Genomic DNA, 27,452 nt, shown 5'->3' with positions numbered 1-27,452 from the left:
TGTTTCTTTTTTCATTTGTTTGTTCGTGCACTCATTCGTTCGTTCATTCAGAAGCAATTACGAAGATCTTTAAATATAACATTTCAAACATGTTGAAACTGTTTTACAGTTCATGACTAAATTTATTCAATAAAATATAATCGTTGTTTTTTATTCGTTCGTTTGTATGTATGTATATGAGAAAGTATTAGAAAGATTTTTAAAATGTAAAAAATCCTGAGACTTGCTTCGTTCTAAAGTTCACGTATAAATTTTATCAATTTATTATAATTGTTTCTTTTTTTCATTCGTTCGTTCATTTGTGAAAGTATTTTAAAGATCTTTGAATAGAAAAATTAGAAAATCCTGAGACTTTTTTTCTACAGTTCATGACTATACTGAATCAATATAATATAATTATTTCTTTTTTCATTTGTTCACTCATTTTTTCGTTTGTTCGTTTATTCAAAAATGAGGTGGCAATGGTTGATCAAACATATATCAATGTTGCAATTCTAAGAAATATATGTGCTGTTAATAAAAGAAATACATTACTTATGTAATGACGTTACTTATAACTTCTTCATTTACTAATATCGTGATATAATGTGGATGGTTTTCCTGTGATATATCACTGATATTGTAATCCATCATCATCAGGGGGTAAAGTATCATGATAATATCATATTCTCTTACTGTACCTGAATATCTGACTACTTATTTCACTTATATATTTGCTCTATCTTATTTAATCATTCTTGCAATGTCTTTATTGCACTCCTCTTCAGGATTATTCCAATTAAAGTTAATTCTAAATAGAGCTATTTAAGTCATCTGCCAAAATTGTGGTCATATCGCAATATAAATCGCAGCAAAATAAAATATCGCAATGTCAAATTTTTCCAGTATCGTGAAGCCCTAACGTCCATCCCTTTATGAGCACAGTGTACTAATCTTCTGATGGCTACTTCCAGCAGGATAACCCACCATGTCATAAAGCTCAATCATCTCAGACTGGTGAACATGACAATGAGTTCACTGTACTCAAATGGCCTCCACAGCCACCAGAGCTCAATCCAATAGAGCACCTTTGAGATGTGGTGGAACGGGAGATTGGCATCATGGATGTGCAGCCGACAAATCTGCAGCAACTGTGTGATGCTATCATGACAATATGGAGCAAAATCTGAGGAATATTTCCAGTCGCTTGTTGAATCTCTGCCATGAAGGATTACAGCAGTTCTGAAGACAAAAGGGGATGCAACCCCGTTTTAGTAAGGTGTCCCTAATAAAGTGTGGTTGGAGAATGTTGAGTGATGCCCGGTAAAAATAAGAGTGTTGGCAGACATGTATATAATGGATTCATATCAAGCAAATCAAGTGTGAAAGTCTTCTGTGTTCACTAGCTTTGTCCTGCATAGAGATCATGTCTTCATCACAGACATCTGTGAGAGCTCTGCAATTCCTGTTGACAAAGAAAGAAAGACCTTGCGATACATCGATGTGAAAAAGAGACACAACGAGACCTGTGCCTTTAGATTTAAGACAATGAATTCCATATGCTGAGTAATTAAGTGCGGGCGGTGAGCGCTGCAGCCTTCGCCGGCATTATGGATATCTCTGTGTGTGTGTGTGTGAAGTGAAGAGAATGGAGACGGGACATTAGGATGAAAGATCTGTGAACGTGTGCCCGCTCCGACTGCTGCTGTAAAAGCATCTCTCGCTGTGCCGCTACACGCCGATCTATATGCGAGTGCCGTCGCCATGGTGATCCGCGGCTCAAATCCAAGTGGGATTTGCCATCTTGGCAGGCAGACGACGAGGAAGCAGCAGGAGTGACTGGAATACGGTAGAAGAAAACACTCGGGGTGACAAAAAAATCCTGTGTCAGAAGCGGCCACAAACACTAAAGTCAGAAGGAGGCGGCCATATTGATCCCGCATATCTGTGCTTCTTCACTATTGGAAAGAATCAATTGATTGAGCAAATAAATATAAAAAAAACAACTGAGAGAATAGAAAAGGTCAATGAAGGTCAAAGACTTCAGCTTACCAGGTGACGGACACTTTAAAAGCATCAAGAGCATTGTGATTTTCTTTTCTTTTTCCAATATCTTCCAAATGATGTTGAACAGATTTAGGAATTTTTTCACAGTATTTCCCATAATATTTTTTCTTCTGGAGAAAGTCTTGTTTGTTTTATTTCGGCGAGAATAAAAACAGTTTTTATTTGTTTTAAACCCATCTTAAGGTCAATACTATTCGCCCTTTTAATTGATGTTTGTTTTAGATTGTCTACAGCAGCGTTCCCAACAGGGGGTCCCGGCCCACAAGGGAAAAATTTAAAAAAAACTTGCAGTGGACAATTAGGACAATCATGTTGCCTTCATTCATTTCATCCCCTGGCTGACCAAAAAACAGACAAATTTGTCATTCGTCCTCCACATAAAAGACCGAGTTTCACTTATTCGCCTTCAGCAGCTCATGGTATTGACTAGGCCCACACGGAATCTGCGCACGCAGAATTCCACAAATTTGTCGCAGAATCCTGCAGAATTCCGCACATTTTCCGCAGATTTTCTACTGATTTTCCGCAGATCTTACACTCATTTTCCGCAGATTTTCCACTGATTTTCCGCAGATTTTCCACTGATTTTCCGCAGATTTTCCACTGATTTTCCGCAGATTTTCCACTGATTTTCCGCAGATTTTCCCCAGATTTTCCAAAGATTTTCCAAAGATTTTTGACTAGGCCCACACGGAATCTGTGCACGCAGAATTCCACAAATTTGTCGCAGAATCCTGCAGAATTCCGCACATTTTCCGCAGATTTTCTACTGATTTTCCGCAGATCTTACACTCATTTTCCGCAGATTTTACGCAGATTTTACACAGATTTTACACAGATTTTACACTCATTTTCCGCAGATTTTCCACTCATTTTCCGCAGATTTTCCACTGATTTTCTGCAGATTTTACACTCATTTTCTGCAGATTTTACACTCATTTTCCGCAGATTTTACACTCATTTTCCGCAGATTTTCCACTGATTTTCTGCAGATTTTACACTCATTTTCTGCAGATTTTACACTCATTTTTCCGCAGATTTTACACTCATTTTCCGCAGATTTTCCACTGATTTTCTGCAGATTTTACACTCATTTTCCGCAGATTTTACACTCATTTTCCGCAGATTTTCCACTGATTTTCCACTGATTTTCCGCAGATTTTCCCCAGATTTTCCCCAGATTTTCCAAAGATTTTACAAAGATTTTACACAGATTTTACACAGATTTTTCACAGATTTTCCACTCATTTTCCGCAGATTTTCCACTCATTTTCCGCAGATTTTCCACTGATTTTCTGCAGATTTTACACTCATTTTCTGCAGATTTTACACTCATTTTCCGCAGATTTTACACTCATTTTCCGCAGATTTTCCACTGATTTTCTGCAGATTTTACACTCATTTTCCGCAGATTTTCCACTCATTTTCCGCAGATTTTCCACTGATTTTCTGCAGATTTTACACTCATTTTCTGCAGATTTTACACTCATTTTCCGCAGATTTTACACTCATTTTCCGCAGATTTTCCACTGATTTTCTGCAGATTTTACACTCATTTTCTGCAGATTTTACACTCATTTTTCCGCAGATTTTACACTCATTTTCCGCAGATTTTCCACTGATTTTCTGCAGATTTTACACTCATTTTCCGCAGATTTTACACTCATTTTCCGCAGATTTTCCACTGATTTTCCACTGATTTTCCGCAGATTTTCCCCAGATTTTCCCCAGATTTTCCAAAGATTTTCCAAAGATTTTACACAGATTTTACACAGATTTTTCACAGATTTTCCACTCATTTTCCGCAGATTTTCCACTCATTTTCCGCAGATTTTCCACTCATTTTACTCAGATTTTCCACTCATTTTACGCAGATTTTCCATAGATTTTCCCCTGATTTTCAACAGATTTTCCCCAGATTTTTCTGATTTTTCACAGATTTTCCCCAGATTTTCCACAGATTTTCCACTCATTTTCCACAAATTTTCCACTCATTTTACACAGATTTTCCATAGATTTTCCCCAGATTTTCAGCAGATTTTCCCCAGATTTTTCAGATTTTTCACAGATTTTCCCCAGATTTTCCACAGATTTTCCACTAATTTTCCGCAAATTTTCCACTCATTTTACGCAGATTTTCCACTCATTTTACGCAGATTTTCCACTCATTTTACGCAGATTTTCCATAGATTTTCCACAGATTTTTTACAGATTTTCCACAGATTTTCTGCACAATTCCGCAGATTTTCCACAGATTTTCCGCACAATTCCGCAGATTTTCCACAGATTTTCCGCACAATTCCGCAGATTTTCCACAGATTTTTCCCAGATTTTCAGCACAATTCCACAGATTTTCCACTGATTTTCCTCAGATTTTCCTCAGATATTCCGCTTATTTTCTGCTGATTTTTCCACTCATTTTTCGCTGATTTTCCACAGATTTGCTACAGATTTTCCTCAGATTTTCCACAGAATTCCGCAGATTTTTAGCCCATCACTAATTCTGTTTATTTGTGTAAATGTGTGTAAATCTAAGTTAATTACAGTAATATTATTGACTAATGTTAAGATGTTCATCTGATTTATGTACAATGCAGTTAGTACAGTCATATTTTCTGTCTTTTATTAGAGATATTATATGAGAGACTTGCTTTGTTTGCCAAATAAGGTAAATCTAATTGGATTTGCATTTTAAACGTTTAAATAAAAGTTAAAAAGGTATTCTTTATTTCACATATTAAGGTTTTAGTTATGATACTCCCAAAATAATTCAGCAGAAATCTGCAGATTTTACAAAAATTCTCTGCAGAAATAGCAAAAAACGTCCGCAGATTCAGTCTGGCCCTAGTAATGACCCAAGCATACCGGACCCAGGTGAGGAAGCTCCAAACATTTCGGGTCGCAGCAATACTGGAAACACGAAACGCAGGAAATACCAAGATATTTACCTGAACTATAGTTTTATTACATTATTACATGAATCAAAGAGTCCCTGACCCAACCACAGTGCATTATCTGTGCCAAAGCTCTTGCTAATGAATGCATAATGCCATCCAAATTAATAAGACATTTGCAGACGGCTCATCCAATACAGCGACAAGCCCAAAGAAACAGAACTGAGACACACACAAAATGAGCTGAGGGACGTCACAGCTACTGACAAGAAACTTCTAAAAATATCGTACACAGTTGCTGAAAAAAATCGTCAAACCAAAGAAAGGGCATCCAATTGGTGAAACTTTGATTTTGCCAGGTGCAACAGAGATTGTCAAGGAATTATTTGGAGAGGATGAATCAAAACAACTGGCCAAGATACTATTATCAATTAATATGGTCAAACATTGCATCGCAACAATGTCAGAAGATGTGAGGGATCAGCTTTGTGCGCAACTTGAGGATGATATGCGTACTGCCCTGTCAAAGATCTCTCTACGTATTGACCAAATTATTACTCACTGCCAGCAGCAATCCTCACACTTGATTGATAAAGCATAACAAATAACATGCAAGTTTTAAATTGTAATAGTCATCATTACTGCAAACTTATATGAGTGATTATATCGTTAAATGTGGAGGGGGGCCTTACAATATTTTCCGGGGAAATATGGGATCACAGGCAAAAAAAAAAAAGTTTAATTAATAAGTAATATAAATTAAATAAATAAGTAAAATATAATAAAATAATTTGATAAATAAAATTGTAAATAAATTAATAAATTTAACAAAATAAAATAAAATGATTTTAAATTAAATAACATTAAATAAATGAACAAATATTAAAATAAATACACAAATAAAACAAAATAAAAAATAATAATTAAATTGAATTAAATAAATAAAATATTAAAATAGAAAATATTTTAAAAGAATTCAATTAAATAAATGAAACTAAATTAAATTAAATGAATTTAAAAAACTTAATTAAATAAATAAATAAAATATTAAAATAAAAAATAACTCAATTAAATAAATAAACAAAACAAGATTAAATTAAATGAATTTAAATACAATTAAAATAAATAAATAAAATAAACATTAAAATAAATAAATAAAATATTAAAATGAAATACACACTGTGACATTGCCTCATGTAAAAATGACAACCACATATAGGGTACCCTCTAGGCAATGGAAACGCAAGTCTGACGAAGGTGACCAGTACCGACCTGTACCGTACCGTACTGTACCTCTCAGTGGAAACAGGCCATTAGGACCTGTTAGGAACAAAAATGTAGACAGATTGAGAGTGTAAGATAAATGGAGAGAATGCACAGCGTAATAACGCTTCCTTGAAAGTGTTTGGGCACAGTGTGAAGTGCAGGAACCAGACAATAGCACTTGATTAGATGCAGCGCTCGGTCTATTGTTAGCAGACCTCCCTATGCAATTTAGTTTCCAGCGCGCAGTCGTTCAATCAAATTAAGGCTCCATTAAATATGCAAATGCGCTGCGCAGTGGAGGCGGTGATGCTGCGGGCGGGGCTGCGCACTGATTAGTGGACTTCAGTATGCGGCGCACGGATTAAACAGAGCTCTGACTGACTGACTAAAACACTGTCTCTCTCTTCCTCCTGTCAGACTGAGTCCACCTGAAATCCCGCCCTGCCGGCATGGCTGTGTGCCAGTGCTTTTAGCCGGCGCTATCTGTCAAGGTATGAATAATACAGCTCTGAGAGCGTCCGCTGAATCCAAATGAGGGAAAAACATCAGGAGCAAAAGCGCTCGACTTCTGCACCCGTGCCAAGAGAAAAAGCAATTACTCCAGCACAGTCGCAGCCATGCAAATGAGAAGGCATTCGTGCTTTCTAGGACAACAACTGGGTAAATAAGAATAAGAGGGGATGCCCACAATTCACTAATTCAAAAGATCCGTTTAAATTGATTCCTAAGTAAACAACTCACTGGTTAATATGATCTATTCAGAGTGATTCCTTAGGGAACAACTTACTGATTCAAATGATCTATTCAGAATGAGTCTCCAATAAACAATTCACTGAATCAACTGATCTGTTCTGAGTGAGTACCCATTAAACAACTCACTGATTCAAATTATCTGTTTAGAGTGAGAATCCAATAAACAACTCACTGATTCATAGAATCTGTTCAGTGCGATTCCATAGTAAACAACTCTCTGATTCAAATGATCCATTCAGAGTGAGTCTCCAATAAACAATTCACTTATTCAAATGATCTGTTCAGAGTGAGAATCCATTAAACAACTCACTGATTCAAATGATCCATTAAGAGTGAGTCTCCGATAAACAACTCACTGATCCAAATGATCCATTCTGAGCTAGTCATAATGAACAACTCACTGATTCAAATGATCTGTTTAGAGTGAGAATCCAATAAACAACTCACTGATTCAAAGAATCCGTTCAGTGCGATTCCTTAGTAAACAACTCTCTGATTCAAATGATCCATTCAGAGTGAGTTTCCAATAAACAATTCACTTATTCAAATGATCTGTTCAGAGTGAGAATCCATTAAACAACTCACTGATTCAAATGATTCATTCAGAGTGAGTCTCCGATAAACAACTCACTGATCCAAATGATCCATTCTGAGCTAGTCATAATGAACAACTCACTGATTCAACTGATCTGTTCAGAGTATCCAGTAAACAACTCACTGATTCATATAATCCATTCAGAGTGAGTCTCCAATAAGAACTTACTGATTCAAAAGATCTATTCAGAGTGAGTCTTCAGTAAACAACTCACTAATTTAAAAGATCAATTCAGAGTGAATCTCCAATAAACAACTCACTGATTCAAATTATCTGTTCAGACTAAGTCTCCAGTGAACAACTGACTGATTCAAATGATCTGTTCAGAGTGAGTCTCCAGTAAACAACTCACTGATTCAAATGATCTGTTCAGAGTTAGTTTTCAGTAAACAACTCACTGATTCAAATGATCTGTTCAGACTAAGTCTCCAGTGAACAACTGACTGATTCAAATGATCTGTTCAGAGTGAGTCTCCAGTAAACAACTCACTGATTCAAATGATCTGTTTAGAGTGAGTCTCCAGTAAACAACTCACTGATTCAAATGATCTGTTCAGAGTGAGTCTTCAGTAAACAACTCACTGATTCAAATGATCTGTTCAGAGTTAATCTCCAGTAAACAACTCACTGATTCAAATGATCTGTTTAGAGTGAGTCTCCAGTGAACAACTGACTGATTCAAATGATCTGTTCAGAGTGAGTCTCCAGTAAACAACTCACTGATTCAAATGATCTGTTCAGAGTGAGTCTTCAGTAAACAACTCACTGATTCAAATGATCTGTTCAGACTAAGTCTCCAGTAAACAACTGACTGATTCAAATGATCTGTTCAGAGTTAAACTCCAGTAAACAACTCACTGATTCAAATGATCTGTTTAGAGTGAGTCTCCAGTAAACAACTCACTGATTCAAATGATCTGTTTAGAGTGAGTCTCCAGTAAACAACTCACTGATTGAAATGATCTGTTTAGAGTGAGCCTCCATTAAAAAATTCACTGATTCAAAAGATTCGTTCAGAGTGATCCCTTATTAAACAATTCTCTGATTCAAATGATCAATTTTGTGTGTGTGTGGAGGGGGCAGGGGACTTGATAAAATGATAATGATCAATATAAAATAAATAAGAAATATTGTTTATATTACTTCATTAAAACATGAAATTGTAAAACCAGAGGGAAAATATTACTTGACCTTTTCAATAAAAATATTAAAAACAATTCCATATTTCTAATCATATTTAGCTCTCTGCAAAACAATATCACTGTGTCAAGCTAAACTTGCACTTTTCCACCAACAAACAGCGCACAGAAGTCTTTGTCTGATGCCTTTCCATCAACACTGCAGTGCTGAGTGTTTATGCAGATATTCAGCAACACACATCATTCATATGGTAATCTGCTTTCACTCCGCTTATCCTCTTCGCAAGCGCACACTATATAACTAATACCGATAATCTGTTTACTGTTCCCATAATTACTGTGTTCAGGCAGTATCCATCTATCATTGGCTAGTTCACGTATGGGTTTACACCACAACAGATGAACGGTAATGACAGTACAGTGGGATATTTGTAATACGTGTTGACACTTGTTTATTCATCACCTCCAAATATGATGTGGGATGCAAATGTAGATATGAGATTAGTTTTGGTTTGGTGTAACAAAACAGTGAGTTGGACCGTTAAAAAAAGGGGCGTCACGGTGGTACAGTGGGTAGCACGATCACCTCACAGCAAGAAGGCCGCTGGTTCGAGTCCCGGCTGGGTCAGTTGGCATTTCTGTGTTGAGTGTGCATGTTCTGCTCATGTTGACGTGGGTTTCTTCTGGGGGCTCTGGTTTCCCCCACAGTCCAAATACATGCACTATAGGGGAACTGATGAGCTAAATTGGTCATAGTGTATGTGAGTGAATGGAAAAGTGTATGGGTGTTTCCCAGTGTTGGGTTGCGGCTGGAAAGGCATCTGCTGTGTAAAACATATGCGGTTCATTCCACTGTGGCGGCCCCTGATCAATAAAGTAACTAAGCGGAAAAGAAAATGAGTAAATGAATGAATAAAATAAACAATTAAATTAAATATTAAAATATAAAATAAATAAATACTAAATTAAACTAATAAATAAAATTGTAAATAAATAAACAAATTAAACAAATAAAAAATGAATTTGAATTAAATTAAATAAACAAACAAATATTAAAATAAATAAACAAACATATATTAAAATAAATAAACATATAAAACTAAATAAAAACTAAATAAAATAAATAAATTAAAATAAATAAATAAAATATTAAAATAAATAAATAATAATAAATTATTAAATAAATAAATAAAACAAAATAAATTAATTAAAATAAAATAAATAAATAAAATATTAAAATAAATAAATAATAAAATAAAATAAATAAATAAATAGTAAAATAAATAAATAAAATATTAAAATAAATAAATAATAAAAAACAATTACATTAAATAAACAAATAAAACAAAATTAAATTAAATGAATTTCAATTAAATTAAATAGATAAACAAATATTAAAATAAATAAATAAATAATAAAAAAAAATAATTAAATTTAATTAAATTTATAAAATTTTTAAATAAATAAATACTAATAAATTATTAAATTAAATAAATAAATAAAAACAAAATTAAATTACATTAATTTAAATAAAATTAAATAAAAAAAATTAAAATAAATAAATTAATACATATTTAAATAAATAGATAAAATATTAAAATATGTCTTTAAATAAATAAACAAAAATACATACATAAAAACATAAATACATAGTCACAGAATGTGATGACCAAAAATGATACAACGGTTTATTAAAAACAAACACTAAAATCTAACTTAGAGTAACAAGAGTCTCAAACTAGAAAATAAAGTTCTTATGTTGATTTTGGCTTAAGGAAGTTGTAAACCACATTTTAATTCATTATGGTGGCTTGAGAAAACCCATTGACTTAACATTGACCAAACTTTGTGACCTAACTTTGCGTCAGACTGTCATACAGACTTAAGTTTGGGCTCATTTAACTCAGACTACCAATCTGCCATCACTAATGACCTTTCAACTTACTAGCCACACCCTAGCAACCACTTATGGCACCCTAGCAACTGTCCCAAAGACTTTACATTGGACATATTGACTTTACATTGGACATACTAACAACATACCAATACATACTAGTAACATACTACCAAACAAACTAATCATACTAGCATTCTAATTCATACTATAAACATACTAGCAACATGCTAATTCATACTAAATCCATGCTAACATGCTAATTTATAATGTAAACATGCTAGCAACATCCTAATTCATACTGGAAACATGCTAACAACATGCTAATTTAGTATGCACTTCTTTTTCACAAGGGCTATGAAGCAAAGAATGAACTTTATTTTGTGGCACTTATTTTTTTAATTACACAAAGTACAGAGTAACATTAATTAGCCACACATTTGTGGTAGGCTAAGGGGCTGATTTAGGCTTAGCTGCATGCAATTATGTATAATTCACTGCTATTAATAAGTACATGACACATGTGTAACTACAGCAGCTGCAAAGGGTATTGTGTTGCACTGTAAGTCATTTTATAGCATCGCTGAAGTCTGTGGACACACTAAACCTTTGAGCACTCATAATATACTCTATTACTGCGGTGAAGTGTCTCCAGCATCTGACAGAAGGCCTGAAAGAGCAGAGATGGGCTGTAAACATTGGCTCCTCGTTAGCCGTGCTAGCTTATTAACAAATAATAACAGCGCTGCTTTGTTTGTACCTCTCGCCGCATGAATTACTCAGCTTTCACAGATTTTGCTCATGACTCTTTTATGGAGCATCTTGCGCAACCCAGAAACTAAATGTCACTCAAAACATTGATGTCGCACACTGGAGTGTGAATATTACATCAATGATGAGTGTGGGCGAGGCAGTGGCGCAGTGAGTAGTACGTTCGCCTCACAGCAGAAAGGTTGCTGGGTCGCTGGTTCAATCCTCAGCTCAGTTGGTGTTTCTGTGTGGAGTTTGCATGTTCTCCCTGCGTTCGCGTGGGTTTCCTCCGGGTGCTCCGGTGTCCCCCACAGTCCAAAGACATGTGGTACAGGTGAATTAGGTAGGCTAAATTGTCCGTGGTGTGTGTGTATGTGTGGATGTTTCCCAGAGATGGGTTTTGGCTGGAATCTCTGCTGGAAGGGCATCCGCTGTGTAAAAACTTGCTGGATAAGTTGGCGGTTCATTCCGCTGTGGCGACCCCAGATTAATAAAGGAACTAAGCCGACAAGAAAATGAATGAATGATGAGTATTGTGTGTCGGTTTCGTGTGTTGGTTTATTTCCGTTTTAAATTTGACTGATTGGATTTCACCTCCAAGATATCGGTAACACACCACAATATACAATCATTGTACTTCGGCTGAGTCTCTGTTTGGTTGAGAGGTTTCCACAGTGGAAGGAACTGCCAACTACTCCAGCATATGTTTACCCAGCGGATAGCGGATGCCCTTCCAGCCGCAACCCAGTAATGGGAAACACCCATACACACTCATTCACACACACATACACTCACACTCATACACTACGGCCAACTTAGTTTATTCAATCCCCCTGTAGCGCATGTGTTTGGACTGTGAGGGAAACCAGAGCACCCGGTCTGCTAGAGGTCTGCAATTCCCGACTAGATTTGTGTGTCACGGGAATAAACTTTTGAATAAAGCGTGGGAGCGGTCGGTAACGGGTTTCATTTGGGACGGGAGCGGGCCGTCTAGGAATATGAATATCGCTCCCGACTCCCAAGCGAGCACGCGTATGTATGTGTGCAAATGAAATAGCGCGATGCTGTGTTTAGCTTGTTTGTTGGTGTGTGTGTATGTGTACACGCGCGAATGAGAGGTGTGTGTGCGTGCGTGAATGAGAGAGAGAGAGCTTTGCCTGTGTGTGTGTGCTTGGTGCTTATGTGTGTGTGTGTGTGTGTGTGTGTGTGTGTGTGTTAGTGCGTGCACGTGTGAATGAGAGAGAGAGCTTTGTCTGTGTGTGTGTGCTTGGTGCTTATGTGTGTGTGTGTTTATACAGACAGCTTGTTATAGGCTGTCTGGACTCTGTGTAGCTGGGTGGTTTTCGATTTTGTTCTCCCCCCGCTCTTTAGCGGGATCGGGCACGGCGGGTAGAAAATGGGGCGGGTCGGGCAGCGGGACAACAAATGCTGAATGTAAGCGGGAGCGGTCGGGTTCAGGCTAAAACCTGGCGGGTGCCGGATTCAAAATTTAGTCCCGCGCAGATCTCTAACCCACGTCAACACGGTGAGAACGTGCAGACTCCACACAGAAATGGCAACTGACCCAGCTGAGGCTCAAACCAATGACCTTCTTGCTGTGAGGCGACAGTGCTATTATTATTCATTCATTTTCTACTGCTTTTCCAGGGCCGGTTCGTGGGGGCAACAGTCTTAGGAGAGAACCTCAGACTTCCCTCTCAGACACGCTTCAGACACGCTTCCCCAGACACTTCCTCCAGCTCCTCTGGGCGGACTCTGAGGCGTTCCCAGGTCAGCCGAGAGACATAGTCCCTCCAGTGTGTCCTAGGTCTTCCCCGAGGCCTCCTAGGTAGGTGTCCAGGAGGCATCCGAAACAGATGCCCGAGCCACCTCAGCTGACTTCTCTCGATGTGGAGGAGCGGCGGCTATATTCCGAGCTCCTCCCGGGTGACAGAGCCCTTCACCCTATCCAAAAGGTTGCTCCCTGCCACCCTGTGAAGGAAACTCATTTCGACAAAGCTTTCGATTTACCGGTCAATCTACGCTCTTACTCTCACCTATGGACATGAGCTTTAGGTCATCATGACCGAAAGGACAAGATCTTAGATCCGAAATGAGTTTCCCTCGCTATCAATATTATTGTTATAATCATAGGGCGACGCAGTGGCGCAGTGGGTAGTGCTGTCGCCTCACAGCAAGACGGTTGCTGGTTCGAGCCTCGGCTGGGTCAGTTGGCATTTCTGTGTGGAGTTTGCATGTTCTCCCTGCGTTCTTGTAGGTTTTCTCCGGGTGCTCTGGTTTCCCCCACAAGCCCATAGACATGCGGTACAGGTGAATTGAGTAGGCTAAATTGTCCATAGTGTATGAGTGTGAATGGGAGTGTATGGATGTTTCCCAGAGATAGGTTGCAGCTGGAAGGGCATCCACTGCATAAAACAAATGCTGGATAAGTTTGCGGTTCATTCCGCTGTGGCGACCCCAGAGTAATAAAAGGACTAAGCCGAAAATTAAATGAATGAATGAATAATATAAATTTTTATTATTATTATTTCATAATTTTTTTTAAATTATTGTCTTTTAAACTAAAACATTATTGATTGAATAAGTAACTTTTCATGTCTGTTGTGTTTTTTTTTTCCTAGCCCTAAAATGGAGGTGAATGGATGTGGGGAGCGTGTGTGTGTGTGTGTGTGTGTGTGTGTGTGTTTGAAGTCACGGATGACGAGCACATCGTACACATGCTTAAGCGAAGTGTCAAAAGGACTAATTAACATATTAATGATCCCACCTCGGCACCGCAGCTCCCGTTGGTTAGTCAAAACACTTTGATAAGCATGCAAATGAGAAGCCACCAGCTGAAGACTGAATTATCTGAAGCGTGAAAGAGAAAGATAGAGGAACACAGAGGGAGAGAGCGAGAGCGAGAGCGAGAGAGAGAGAGAGAGAGAGAGAGAGAGAGAGACTGATAGTAATGATTGAACCGTTGTTTTGTTTATCTTTAATTATCTGCTTAAAGCTGCTGGTGGAGTCGACATCAGAGAGAGAGAGAGAGAGAGAGCAGGTGTGCACCAATGCAATCTTCACCTCTATCTTCATTTCCAGTCGTTCTTCACTGAGATGCCAATCAATAGAGCAGAAGCAGAAGTCCAGACGCCATTAATCTACAGCTCCAGTCACGAGCCTTACAGTAGCAACACCTCCAGCTCTGTGCCTTATGATCATTCATTCATTCATTTTCCTTCAGCTTAGTCCCTTATTTATCAGGGGTTGCCACAGCGGAATGAACCGCCAACTATTTTGCCATATGTTTTACACAGTGGATGCCCTTCCAGCTGCAACCCATAACTGGAAAACACCCATATACACTCATTCAAACACACACACACACACACACACACACACACACACACACACACACACTCATACACTACGGCCAGTTTAGTTCATCAGTTCCCCTATAGCGCATGTGTTTGGACTGTGGGGTAAACTGGAGCACCCGGAGGAAACCCACAGCAACACAGGGAGAACATGCAAACTCCACACAGAAATGACAACTAATCCAGCCAGGACTCAAACCAGCATCCTTCATGCTGTGAGGCGACAGTGCTAACCAGTGCCGCCCCAGCCTTGGACTCTTTTTATTTCAAAACAGCACACACAATGCTTTATCCAAAACTCTAAGATCTAAAAAGAAGGAACTTGCTTTCCTTTTCTAAACACAACAAATCAAAATGCTACAATTATTCAGCAAGTCACACACACAAACACACACACACACATACACACACACTGCTGAAATGTGCAAACACTGATTATTTAACCAATCACTAACCAATCACTGCTTTACTGCAGTACAGGCCTATGAAGGGCCTTCATAGGTTGAATGTGACAGGACACTGGTCTGTTCTGGTCCTGGTCCAAAACTGGTTTGTCACACATGCAAAATTTGTAGTTTTGTGCCATATTCACCTTTTCTAAAGCCCAATTTCTAAATTCCTCAAGTAAAAAATAGGGGAATTGTACTCAACCTGCTGCTAGAAAGTGTATGATGATGGCCAATCCTTAGCCCGCATGATGCTTCTCCAGGCACTGGATGCTTTTTTGTACTGAAAGTTTGTATATTTTATATTTTATATAAGTTTTTAGCGTCAATCAAAATGTACAAAAATATACAATTTTAAAAAGAAATGTAGAGCAGCCGTTTAGGGCAGAGCTATGAGTCCTTTAGGGTGGAGCTATTAGTCATTTAGGGGCGGAGCTATTAGTCCTTTAGGGCAGGGCTAGCAGTCGTTTAGGGTGGAGCTATCAGTCATTTAGGAGCGGAGCTATGAGTCATTTAGGGGCGGAGCTATGAGTCCTTTAGGGTGAGGCTATCAGTCATTTAGGGTGGGTCTATCAGTTATTTAGGGGTGGAGCTGTGAGTCCTTTAGGGCAGGGCTATCAGTCCTTTAGAGGCAGAGCCATGAGTCCTTTAACGCAGGGCTATCAGTCCTTTAGGGTGGGGCTATCAGCCTTTTAGGTTGGGGTTATCAGTCATTTAGGCTGAGGTTATCACTCCTTTAGGCCGGTGCTATCAGTCATTTAGGACAAAACTATCAGTCATTTAGGGCGGAGCAATCAGTCCTTTAGAGCAGGGCCATCAGTCATTTAGGGGGGGGGGGGGGGGGGCTATCAGCACTTTATGTTGGGGTTATCAGTCATTTAGGCTGGGGCTATCACTCATTTAGGGCGGTGCTATCAGTAATTTAGGACAGGGCCATCAGTCATTTAGGGCGGAGCAATCAGACCTTTATGGCGGGGCTGTCAGTCATTTAGGGCAGGGCTATTAGTCATTTAGGGCAGTGCAATCAGTCCTTTAGGGCGGGGCTGTCTGTTATTTAGGGCAGGGCTATCAATTCTTTAGAGTTGAGCTATTAGTCTTTTTGAGTGGAGCTATCAGTCTTTTAGGGCGGAGCTATCAGTCCTTTGAGTGGAGCTATCAGTCTTTTAGGGCGGAGCTATCAGTCCTTTGAGTGGAGCTATCAGTCTTTTAGGGTGGAGCTATCAGTCCTTTAGGGTTGAGCTATCAGTCTTTTAGGGCGGACCTATCAGTCTTTTAGGGCGGAGCTATCAGTCCTTTGAGTGGAGCTATCAGTCTTTTAGGGTGGAGCTATCAGTCTTTTAGGGCGGAGCTATCAGTCCTTTGAGTGGAGCTATCAGTCTTTTAGGGTGGAGCTATCAGTCCTTTAGGGTTGAGCTATCAGTCTTTTAGAGTGGAGCTTTCAGTCCTTTAGGGTGGAGCTATCAGTCTTTTAGGGCGAAGCTATCAGTCCTTTAGGGTGGAGCTATCAGTCTTTTAGGGCGGAGTTATCAGTCCTTTAAGGTAGGGTTATCAGTCCTTTACTGCAGGCCAATCAGTGATGGTGGGGCTATCAGTGCCTGTCTCATTTCTGCTTTGAATTCATCCATTTCTCAATTTTCCTTTATTTTGTTAGCACTGCTTGTCTTTCAACAATCCAATCAGTTCCCAAAAAATAAATTCCTGCACCGCCCTGCATTTTATTCTCATTTCAGGATAATTTCAAGTAGATGTACATCACAATAGCAAAAAAAGTATATATATATATATATATATATATATATATATATATATATATATATATATATTTTTTTTTTTTTTTTTTTTTTTTGCCAACTTTAATTATTTAATAATAATACTTACTTACAATGAAACTACGCTGAAATAATAGCAGGTAAACGCATGCGTATTTATTCAGTAACCAAAGTTAATTGCATCAATTCATGAAAATGCTGTAGAAGGTCAAATCAGTTCAGGACAACCTTCTTAAGAAGGCTGTGTTTAGTCTGTGTATGAAAATAGAAGAAGCTGGTGATATGTTATTGTCTGTATATATGACCGCAGTTCAGCAAACAAACAATAGTTCCACATCAGCCAAAATCACATGACGGATGGAGAGAAAGAGGAGAACAGCAAAGCGAGATCACAGCACCTCTTACTGTCCAGGTGTGTGTGTGTGTGAGAACACTGACCTGAACAGCTCTTGAATGGCCGGCTCCAGGGGAACTGCCAAGGAGAGAAAGACACAAGACAGAGGACGTGAGAGGTCAGTCCAGAGGTCCATCAGACTGAGCTTATCCACACCTTACATCTGTGTGTGTCTGTGTGTGTGTTGAGGACAGATGAATACCTTTCGAGCGAGTGCAATGGCGCTTCTCATCTGCTACATCCACCTCCATCTGCACAGACACAAATGCACCAAGATTTGACCAAACCTCCTCATTTAGTGTGTCTAAAATGTGTCAATATAAATACATATGTGTAAAATCAGTGCTGTCAATTTTAAAGGACAAATAGGTTTTCTGATATCTACACAGTACCTATGTGACTAAAGCACAGGAATTACCCCTTGAATGAAAAGCACCACTTTGACCATATTTGGAAGGGTCATGATGTTAAATATTAATGATACTGAATATTAATGTGTTCTGTTCTGACAATGAGTTGGATGGACAGTCGGATAGACAGACAGACAGATGGACAGACTGAAACAAAGACCCATAGACAGATAGACCGACAGAAACACAGACGGACAGACAGAGACACAGACAGCAGATAGACATATAGAGAAAAAGACGAATAGACAGACAGACAAACAAAGACACAAATAGACAGACAGAGAGACAGATGTATAGACAGACAGACAGATACACAGACAGATAGATAGACAGATGAACAGACAGACAGACAGACAGATGGACAGACAGACAAATAGACTCACAGATAGATAGACAGACAGGTAAACAGATATAGAGACAGATGAATATACAGACAGGCAGACAGAGAGAAAGAAAGACAGAAAGATAGATAGACGGTCAGACAGACAGACAGACAGACAGACAGAGAGACAGACAGACAGACAGACAGACAGACAGACAGACAGACAGACAGACAGAGAGACTCACAGATAGACTCACAGATGGATAGAGACAGGTAGACAGATGAATATACAGACAGGCAGACAGAGAGAAAGAAAGACAGAAAGATAGAAAGACGGTCAGACAGACAGACAGACAGACAGAGAGAAAGACAGACAGACAGAGAGACTCACAGATAGACTCACAGATGGATAGAGACAGGTAGACAGATGAATATACAGACAGGCAGACAAACAGACAGACAGACAAACAAGTAGACAGTTAGACAGATATAGAGACTGATAGATATACAGACAGACAGACAGACAGATAGATAGATCCACAGACAGACTCACAGATGGAGAGACAGGTAGACAGATGAATATACAGACAGACAGACAGACAAACAAGTACAAAGTTAGACAGATATAAAGAGAGATAGATATACAGACAGACATAAAGACAGACAGACAGACAAATAGACAGGTAGACAGATTTAAAGACAGATATATATACAGACAGACATAAAGAGAGATGGACATACAGACTGACAGACATACAGACAAAAAGACAGACAGACAGACAGACAGACACCAGGCGTACCTGATGTAACTGGTGGTTGAATTGCTCTTTGGTTCAGACCTCTGTTTTCCCCGTGGTCCTCAATGTTAGACGACTGATGAGAGGTCACTACACCTCCTCCAATTTCATTGTCTGAAAGCAAACACACACACACACACACACACACACACACACACACACACACACACACACACACACACAAACACAAGTTACACTACATAAATGCTATAAATGTCATTTCTGTTGTTAAAAAGTTATACTGTCCCACTATTTATTTGAAATGTAACTAATGTCTGCAGCTTTAGAGAGACGTGTACTGCAGTTAAGCCCTGTTTGTGCATATATACACATTTCTCTTTTCCATTATTACGATAATAAACCCTCAAGACATGTTTCCCAAAGATGGGTTGTGGCTGGAAGGGCATCCCATGCATAAAAACTTGCTGGATAAGTTGGCGGTTCATTCCGCTGTGGCGACCCCTGATTAATAAAGGGACTTAGCCGACAAGAAAATGAATGAATGAGGTAATATTTTTACAGTGTACTGCAGAAGAGTCAGTGTAGTGTGTTTTGAAGAAGAGCTCAGCGACGGTGTGATGTAGACAGAGCAAATGGTTCGAGGCGAGATGCGCGAGTGTGTGTTTGTGTGGTGAAGCTGGAGCAGATCCAAACAAATTTGGCACAGCGGCATTTGATTTTTTTATTTTTTCGAGGCTCTGTTGTGCGCCCGCATTCAGAGACACTAATTAAAAGCAGTGAAGCGGCTGCTAACAAATGATGTGTTAGCGGCGCTGCAGTGGAGTGTGGAGGGACAATGAAGAGCCCCTCACGACACACACTCGCTCCAAACTACACTATCACTCATTCTGGAACAGTCCTGTCAAAAATGCTGGGTCGATTTGAGTTGGGACAACATGAAGGGACTAAGTTAAGGAATTTTCATTCATTCATTCATTTTCTTGTCGGCTTAGTCGCTTTATTAATCCGGGGTCGCCACAGCGGAATGAACCGCCAAATTATCCAGCAAGTTTTTTTTACACAGCAGATGCCCTTCCAGCCGCAACCCATCTCTGGGAAACATCCACACACACATTCACACACACACACTCATACACTACTGACACTTTAGCTTAAGCTTACCCAATTCAACTGTACCGTACGTCTTTGGACTGTGGGGAACCGGAGCACCCGGAGGAAACCCATGCAAACACAGGGAGAACATGCAAACTCCACACAGAAACGCCAACTGAGCCGAGGCTCGAACCAGCGACCCAGCGACCTTCTTGCTAAATAATGAGCCAAATAATGAGAAAGAACCAAATCTCCTACCACAGCTATGCTGATGACACTCAGATCTACCTAGCCTTACTGCCTAATGACTACAGCCCCATTGACACCCTCTGCCAATGCATTGATGAAATGAGCAATTGGATGTGCCAAAACTTTCTTCAGTTAAACAAAGAGAAAACTGAAATGATTGTGTTTGGAAACAAAGATGAGGTTCTCAAGGTAAATGCGTACCTTGGCACTAAAGGTCAAGCGACAAAAAATAAGGTCAAGAATCTTGGTGTGACTCTTGAGTCAGATCTGAGTTTCAACAGTCATGTCAAAGCAGTCAGTAATTCAGCATACTATCATCACAAAAACATTGCAAGAATCAGATGCTTTGTTTCTAGTGAAGATTTAGAAAAACTTGTTGATGCTTTTATCAGCAGCAGGGTGGATTACTGTAATGGACTCCTCACTGGTCTTCCTAAAAAGACAGTCAGACAGTTGCAGCTCATCCAGAACGCTGCAGCCAGAATTCTAACCAGAACCAGAAAATCAGAGCACATCACACCTGTCCTCTGGTCTTTACACTGGCTGCCAGTTACATTCAGAATAGAGTTTAAAGTATTATTACTGCTCTATAAATCACTAAATGGCCTAGGACCTAAATACATCACAGATATGCTCACTCAATACAAACCTAACAGATCACTCAGATCTTTAGGATCATATAAACTAGAAGTTCCAAGAGTTCAGTAAAAGCAGGGTGAATCAGCTTTCAGCCACTATGCCCCTCGCTGCTGGAATCAGCTTCCAGAAATGATCAGATGTGCTCCAACATTAGGCACATTCAAATCAAGACTGAAAACACATCTGTTTAGCTGTGCCTTTACTGAATGAGCACTGTGCTGCGTCCGACAGATCGCACTATCATGTTTTTCTCTTCTTCTTCATTCTTTTATATCACACTTTACCTGTTTTTATGTTTTGTTTTGTTTTTACGCATTTTTATTATTTGTTTTTATTTTCATTTTACTTGTTTCTTTTATTCTTGTTTATGAAAAGCACTTTGAATTGCCATTGTGTATGAAATGTGCTATATAAATAAATTTGCCTTGCCTTGCCTTGCCTTGCCTTGCCTTGCTGCCTCGCCTCGTTAACGAATTCATTTTAAAAAATTTAAGTGGATTGAACTTAAAACTATTACGTTCAAGCAAACTCAAGAATTGTGTTGTCTTGGTTTTAAAGTACACATAGAATCAAAACTAACCATGTTGGTTTGTTAGCTCACATTGCTAGGTTTTTAACTACAGCGGTTCAAACTGTAGTTCTGCCGAACGACTAAACAGCAATCCGTATGATGGTAAAAACTGTACATTCTAGTCAAACCATCTTTCTGCAAGCTTACGCCCCATTCACACAGGGCGTCAGCGTCAACGCTTCCCATTCACTTTGAATGGGTGATGTTAGTCGTTGGCGAACAGCATTGTGGATCCGTTGGCGCCATTCAGAGGCGTTGCTTACTGCGCCCACGGAAACGTTTGGATTGACCGCGCGAATGCTGCGTTTGAGCATGTGCTTGATGCAGAAGTATAAATCAGCCTTTGGTTTTTAGACCGAACACAAACATCAAGACATCACTTCAAAAGAAAACAAATAAAAAGCAATGTGAAACCGCCACAGAAACTCATCCTTTCGCAGATCGAAATTTCGAAATTTTTTAAAACGAAATTTCGAGCGCAGTCTTATCAATGGCACGTGTATAGTTCTCCAGCGATCAAGCCTGTGCAGATCGCTGGAGAACTACACACGTGCCATTGATAAGACTGCGCTCGAAAATTTGTTTTAAAAAATTTTGAAATTTCGAAATCGTGACATTTATTTTAATTTATATTAAATCGTGACATTTATATTCATGAAGCTGCAGTGCAATCACTCTGGCCATGAAACTGAATTCACAGTCAACCTCAACCTTGTGAATGAACCGAGGGCAAGAAAAGCAGCAAAACAAAAACAACGCCTTCAGGGATTCCAATTAGAGTCTGACTGAACATATTAGAAAGAGTTAATGAGGCAAATGTCATTCATTCCAGTGAGGTGTGAGTTCACTAACTAATCGAGAACTGGGATAATGGGAAAAATACAGTTCTTGGAGACACAGGAAAACACAAGCCTCTATTCCTCTAGAGCACATATGTTTAGACTTCTGGGGAAAGCCGGAGCACCCGGAGGAAACCCACGCCAACACAGGAGAACATGCAAACTCCACACAGAAATGCCAACTGACCCAGCTGAGGCTCGAACCAGTGACCTTCTTGCTGTGATGCAGTTGTGCTACCCACTGAAATGTACATACTGTATATTAGTGATGGGAAGTTCGGATCATTTTAGTGACTCGGATCTTTGAGTCTCGTTCATTGAGATGAACAAATCTTATTTTGAGTCATTTCGTTCGTTTGGTTCAATTTGCTAAAATATTATTAAAATGTTACGAATTGCTTCCAAACACTACTACAACTAGCCCAAAAGGTTGATCACACGACAAATTAGTCATAAATAGAATACTATAAGAAGGAGAAAATAATAATTGAATGTTTACCTGCTCTTTTGTCTATGAAGGTGTTGTTGTCTCTTTGCTCAGCTCACCTCTTCATGTCTTCAAATGTCAGTGGTTCGTTCACGTTATAATCACATTATTAACGTTAACGTTATAGTCACATATAATCTTAACCAAAGTACACAGTCTGATCCGATCTTCTGGTTCTTGATTCATTGTTCATCACGTGACAGAATGACTCAAACCCTAGGACTCGAGAGATGAACGGATCAATTCTTTTTCCGGCTCTAAACGCATATGATTGGCTTGTGAGGGACGAGTGACTCAGGCCCGATAGAGGACTCGAGAGATGAACAGATCAATTATTTTTCCGGCTCTAAACGCGTATGATTGGCTCGTGAGGAACGAGTGACTCAGACCCGATAGAGGACTCGAGAGATGAACGGATCAATTCATTTTCCGGTGCTAAGCGTATATGATTGGCTTCTGTCTTTCCGCAATGAACGACTTAAAAGACTTGAAATGAATGATATCACCTGCACAAATGGATGAACCAATCACTCCCTGAGAGGATTCGTGGTTCCCGAGTCATATTGAAGATTCGTTCAAAATGAACGAATCGTTCATGAACGACCCATCACTACTGTATATTCTAATCCGCTACACCTAAACCCATCTCTTACATCTCTTACAATTACAAAATACATCATTCTTTGTGATTTAAAAGACGTTCCTCATAGAGACCATATAAATGTCCCCATAAGGTCAATAAACAACTGGTATTACTATACTTGTGAGGACATTCAGTCCCCACAATGTGATAAATACTAACATAGACATGATAACAAGCACACAGAGACACACAGACACACACACACATGATAAAAAGCACACAGAGGACGCACACATACACACACACACACACACATACACACACACACAAACACAGACGTTTCTTCTGCAGTGAAGTGTTTGATGAAGCTCTTTTCTGCAAAGGCTTCTGAGGCTCTTTAATGTGGGATGTGAGGAAACATTGTCTGGCTAAATCACGGCGTCTTTATGAACATTGTGTGTGAAGATCGTCCTGATTACAAGGAGCTTTCACAAAAACATTTGCCGACTCCCGTGTACAGTATCTCGCAATCTAGCTTTGATTCGTCCAAATGCCTCCAACGTGAATTAAAACGGTTCCTTTAAACAGGACAGACCGGAAATAATTTAAAATGATGAGCTGCGCACCTGGAAAATTGGTGGATGTTTTATTTTTATGCCTCATAAATAATAAAATAAATGATAATACATAAATAAATATAATAATATATTAATAAAATAAATAAATAATAAAATAAATAAATAAAAACGAATAATAATCTACCCTCACTCCTCAGAGTTTGTTCAGTGAAAAAACTAAAATCATTTTCCTTTACAGTTTGAAAAATTCATGATTAAAGAGATAGTTCACCCCCAATAATGGAAATGCACTCACTATTTACTCTCCCTCGTAAACCTTTATGAGTTTCTTTCTTCTGATGAACACAAAAGAAGATATCTTGAAGAATGCTAAAAACATGTAACCATTGGCTTACATAGTAAGAAAAGCAAGTACTATGGAAGTCAGTGGTTACAGGTTTTCAGCAATTTTCAAATGATCTTCTTTTGTGTTTAACATCAGAAACTCATACATGTAATGATGGCATGATTTTCATTTGTGTGTGAACTATCCCTTTAAGAACACAAAGAACAGACTGACGAGTTACAACCAGAACTGCAACAGTTTACAAACCAAAGAAGTGTATGAAAGGTGAGATGAGGAAAGAACTACAATCCTGTGAAGCATTGCAAATGACAATCAAATCAAAACAATGGATGATTGTGTGGACGTTTCTCAGTATACGTTCTTCAGCCCTGTTCAGATCACAATTTTTGTTGTTGGTTATGAAAGTTACTATGTCAGATTATGCCATTTTGTCTTGATAAAATTAAAGTCCTTGTGAGTAAAAAAAAGTGTCAGACTACACGTTCCTTCACGATCAGTCATCCCGTGACGTCTACAACGAGCAAAGCAGTCACAAATGTTGTAATAACAATATTATTAATCTTAATTTTAACGAGTTTTTAATCTTATTTCAATCTCAATAAACACTGATGCTTGCTGACAACTAATGACTACATTATTTGAGGCATTCGTTATGACATTAATAGTAAACATGCCTTTCCTTTTTGATATTAAGATATTTTCTTTTAAAATTAAATGTACGTTTTCCAGCCATGGGTTGCTTGTTAACCAGTTACACTGGATTTTGCCTACCCAAATTTAAAAGCTTCCTAAATCCACATGCAGAGGTGTAAATGCAAAAATTTGCTATCATTTTAAAGAAAACCCTTTGAATTTTCATAAAACACTATTAAAAGTGTTTAAAATATCTGTATATGTTGTCTGTGTTATAATAAACACCTAAATAAAGAGGCGCTTTTAGTGTTTTTTTTATAAACTCAAATTTGAAAGTGTACCTTTTAGGTTCTGTGAGGTCTAGCGTGCTGTAATTAATGTTGCTGGTTCCTGCACATGTCTGTAATCATAGGAAAAAAGAAAAATGTCTCCATCATAATCTATGCAAAAGTTACTGTATTCAAACTGATGAGAGGTGCTGTACAAGCCACAGGGAGCGATCATTGTTTTCATATTTCACTATTCTTTTGTTTGATCAAACATAATTCACTGTGTTTGGAGCACGTCAGACATATAAAAGGATTACTTATGCACATCACCTCAAAAACAGAGGAAAAATGGCCCTGAAGCGCACAGCATAAGGTATGAGATGACAGCTGTCTGTGCTATCCGGGGCTGCTTATTGATCATAAATGTATTGTTTTCACTTCTGCGCTATGGAAACACGGCGATTCATTCAGCAACTGTTTGATATGTGAATATAATTCAGTAAAAACAATGCAAGAACTGTATGAGCACCGGCAAGAGCTTTCATTTGAGCTATAACTTGTACATGTGTCATATGAAAAATATGAAAATGAACCAATGTTCAACACCCAGCTCGGGTATCCAAAAAAATGTGTATTTAAGTGTAAATTACTTTTGTACAGTAGAATAAAAACCAAAGTGATGCATATGTGCCAATATAGATTTACATAGATATAGATATATAAAATATAGATTCTACACTTTCAAACGAAACTAATTACTGGGGTCTGGTGCAATGCTAGCCCTTTAAATCTTAAAGCGAAAGTCGATGACGTCACGGACCGGGTCCGCAGAGTTTAACTGGTTAAACACTCCCTCACCTGAACCTGCCACCAGTGAGATGAAGAAAATTACAGCATGTCAGCACAGGGGAAAAATGAGACGCTAACAATAATGACATATTTAAAAAATGGCAAATATATGACAGAGGTTTGTGATACAACAAGCACAGTGAAGCATTAATTAAATCCTTAATTTCCAGGGAGCAAAACAAATCATCCACCCCACACAGTTGAGTAGTGGACGGCACAAACAAAAATATAATTCATCTGTTCTTGGAATCTTCTTGAAACGATTTTCGTTTGGTCTTAATTTTAATGTATTGTTTTAAATATATTTTTATTTATACTTTAAAAAGTTTTTAGCTGTATATTTTTTATATTTATTTATTTTATTTTTTGTTGGTCAGTTATCTACTATATAAAATAGAGTGAATATATAATATAATAATAGATATAATATTGAGTCAATGGTAACACTTTACAATAAGGTTCATTAGTTAATGCATTTACTAACATGAACTAATCATAAACAACACATGTACAGCATTTAATAATCATAATTAAACATTCACTAATGCATTATTAACATTCAAGTCCATGCTTGTAAACATTAGTCAATGCACCATGAGTTAACTAACAATGAACTACTGTATTTTCATTAACTAACGTTTATTAACATGAATAAATACTGTAGTAAATGTATTGTTCATTGTTTGTTCATGTTAGTAAAACATTAACTAATGAACCTTATTGTAAAGTGTGACCGAGTCAATACTATAAAAAATATGTGATATTTTACGACAGGATTGCTCAATGCATGAAACTGGATTTATTTAACCAGATGAAGTCAGAATATTCAAACGTGTGTTGATGAAGCTTTAAGATGACGCTCTGTAGGTCACACACACCATGGCATCACATTTGCATCCCATCCTGCTCTTTTCCAAGCATTTATAATCATCCGTCGTCTAGGAAAAATCCGAGCAATTTTACTTTGACTGTACGAGCTGCACACCATGATGCCAGTGTGTTCTGCGGTAGATTTCCTCAGCGCGGTGCCACACATCATTCACTCACAGTGCAATTACCCACGCGCCCGCAATCGGCCGCACAATACCGGGACGACGGGGGGAAACTCAGGTGAAAGATGCCAGGCAGCAATCAGCAGGAGAGAGCAAGGCCATTTTCTTTCATTTGGCATCAAACAGCGGCACCGGGCCCTTAATTACACGCCAAGTGTCAGAGCGGCCGGCTGAATGCCTTATTATTCCGCTGAGCTGCGTTCAATTCAGTTTTGTTCTGATAATCCTCGGAGAACAGAGCAAACGGAGGCTTGAACCATAACAAAGAGAGAGTCATAACAGAGAGAGAGAGACTTGACGTGATTTATGTGTGCTGGTGAAGGAGGCTCCATCATATTCCAGCACAAACTTCTGCTGAGAATCCACTCAAATACAGCGCTCAACATACACCAGTTCCCCCCTCACAAATCTCTCATCTAAACGAATGTTGTTTAGGAAGCTTTACAATATTATATTCGTAAATTATATTATAA

The 27,452-nt window shown here is 38.5% G+C and overlaps 1 protein-coding gene and 1 long non-coding RNA gene across 6 annotated transcripts in view; both read right to left on the bottom strand.

Moving 5' to 3' along the window:
• myt1lb (myelin transcription factor 1-like, b) overlaps positions 1 to 27,452 on the bottom strand; it is a 165,311-nt gene that overhangs the window by 78,004 nt on the left and 59,855 nt on the right. For all 5 annotated transcript variants that reach the window (XR_015513861.1, XM_087291119.1, XM_087291121.1 and 2 more), the window contains exons 2-4: positions 18,835 to 18,945; positions 17,505 to 17,553; positions 17,347 to 17,380 (exon numbers count right to left, since the gene is read on the bottom strand). Coding sequence is in view for 4 of the 5 variants with exons in the window: in XM_087291119.1 (XP_087147245.1) it covers positions 17,347 to 17,380; positions 17,505 to 17,553 (83 nt within the window). In the remaining variant the exon portion in view is untranslated. The remainder of the gene's footprint in view (positions 1 to 17,346; positions 17,381 to 17,504; positions 17,554 to 18,834; positions 18,946 to 27,452) is intronic.
• Positions 25 to 5,627, bottom strand: LOC147840077 (uncharacterized). Its single transcript, XR_015513971.1, has 3 exons — positions 3,619 to 5,627; positions 3,068 to 3,429; positions 25 to 2,671 (listed from the first exon to the last, which is right to left on the bottom strand). It is a non-coding gene; the product is annotated as an uncharacterized LOC147840077 (long non-coding RNA).

The sequence above is a fragment of the Danio rerio genome, chromosome 17 (genome assembly GCF_052040795.2).
Source record: "Danio rerio strain M-AB ecotype USA chromosome 17, GRCz13ab, whole genome shotgun sequence".
Lineage (NCBI taxonomy): Eukaryota > Metazoa > Chordata > Actinopteri > Cypriniformes > Danionidae > Danio > Danio rerio.
Note: the sequence above shows the minus strand (reverse complement) of the source record. Positions and strands in the feature narration are given on the sequence as shown.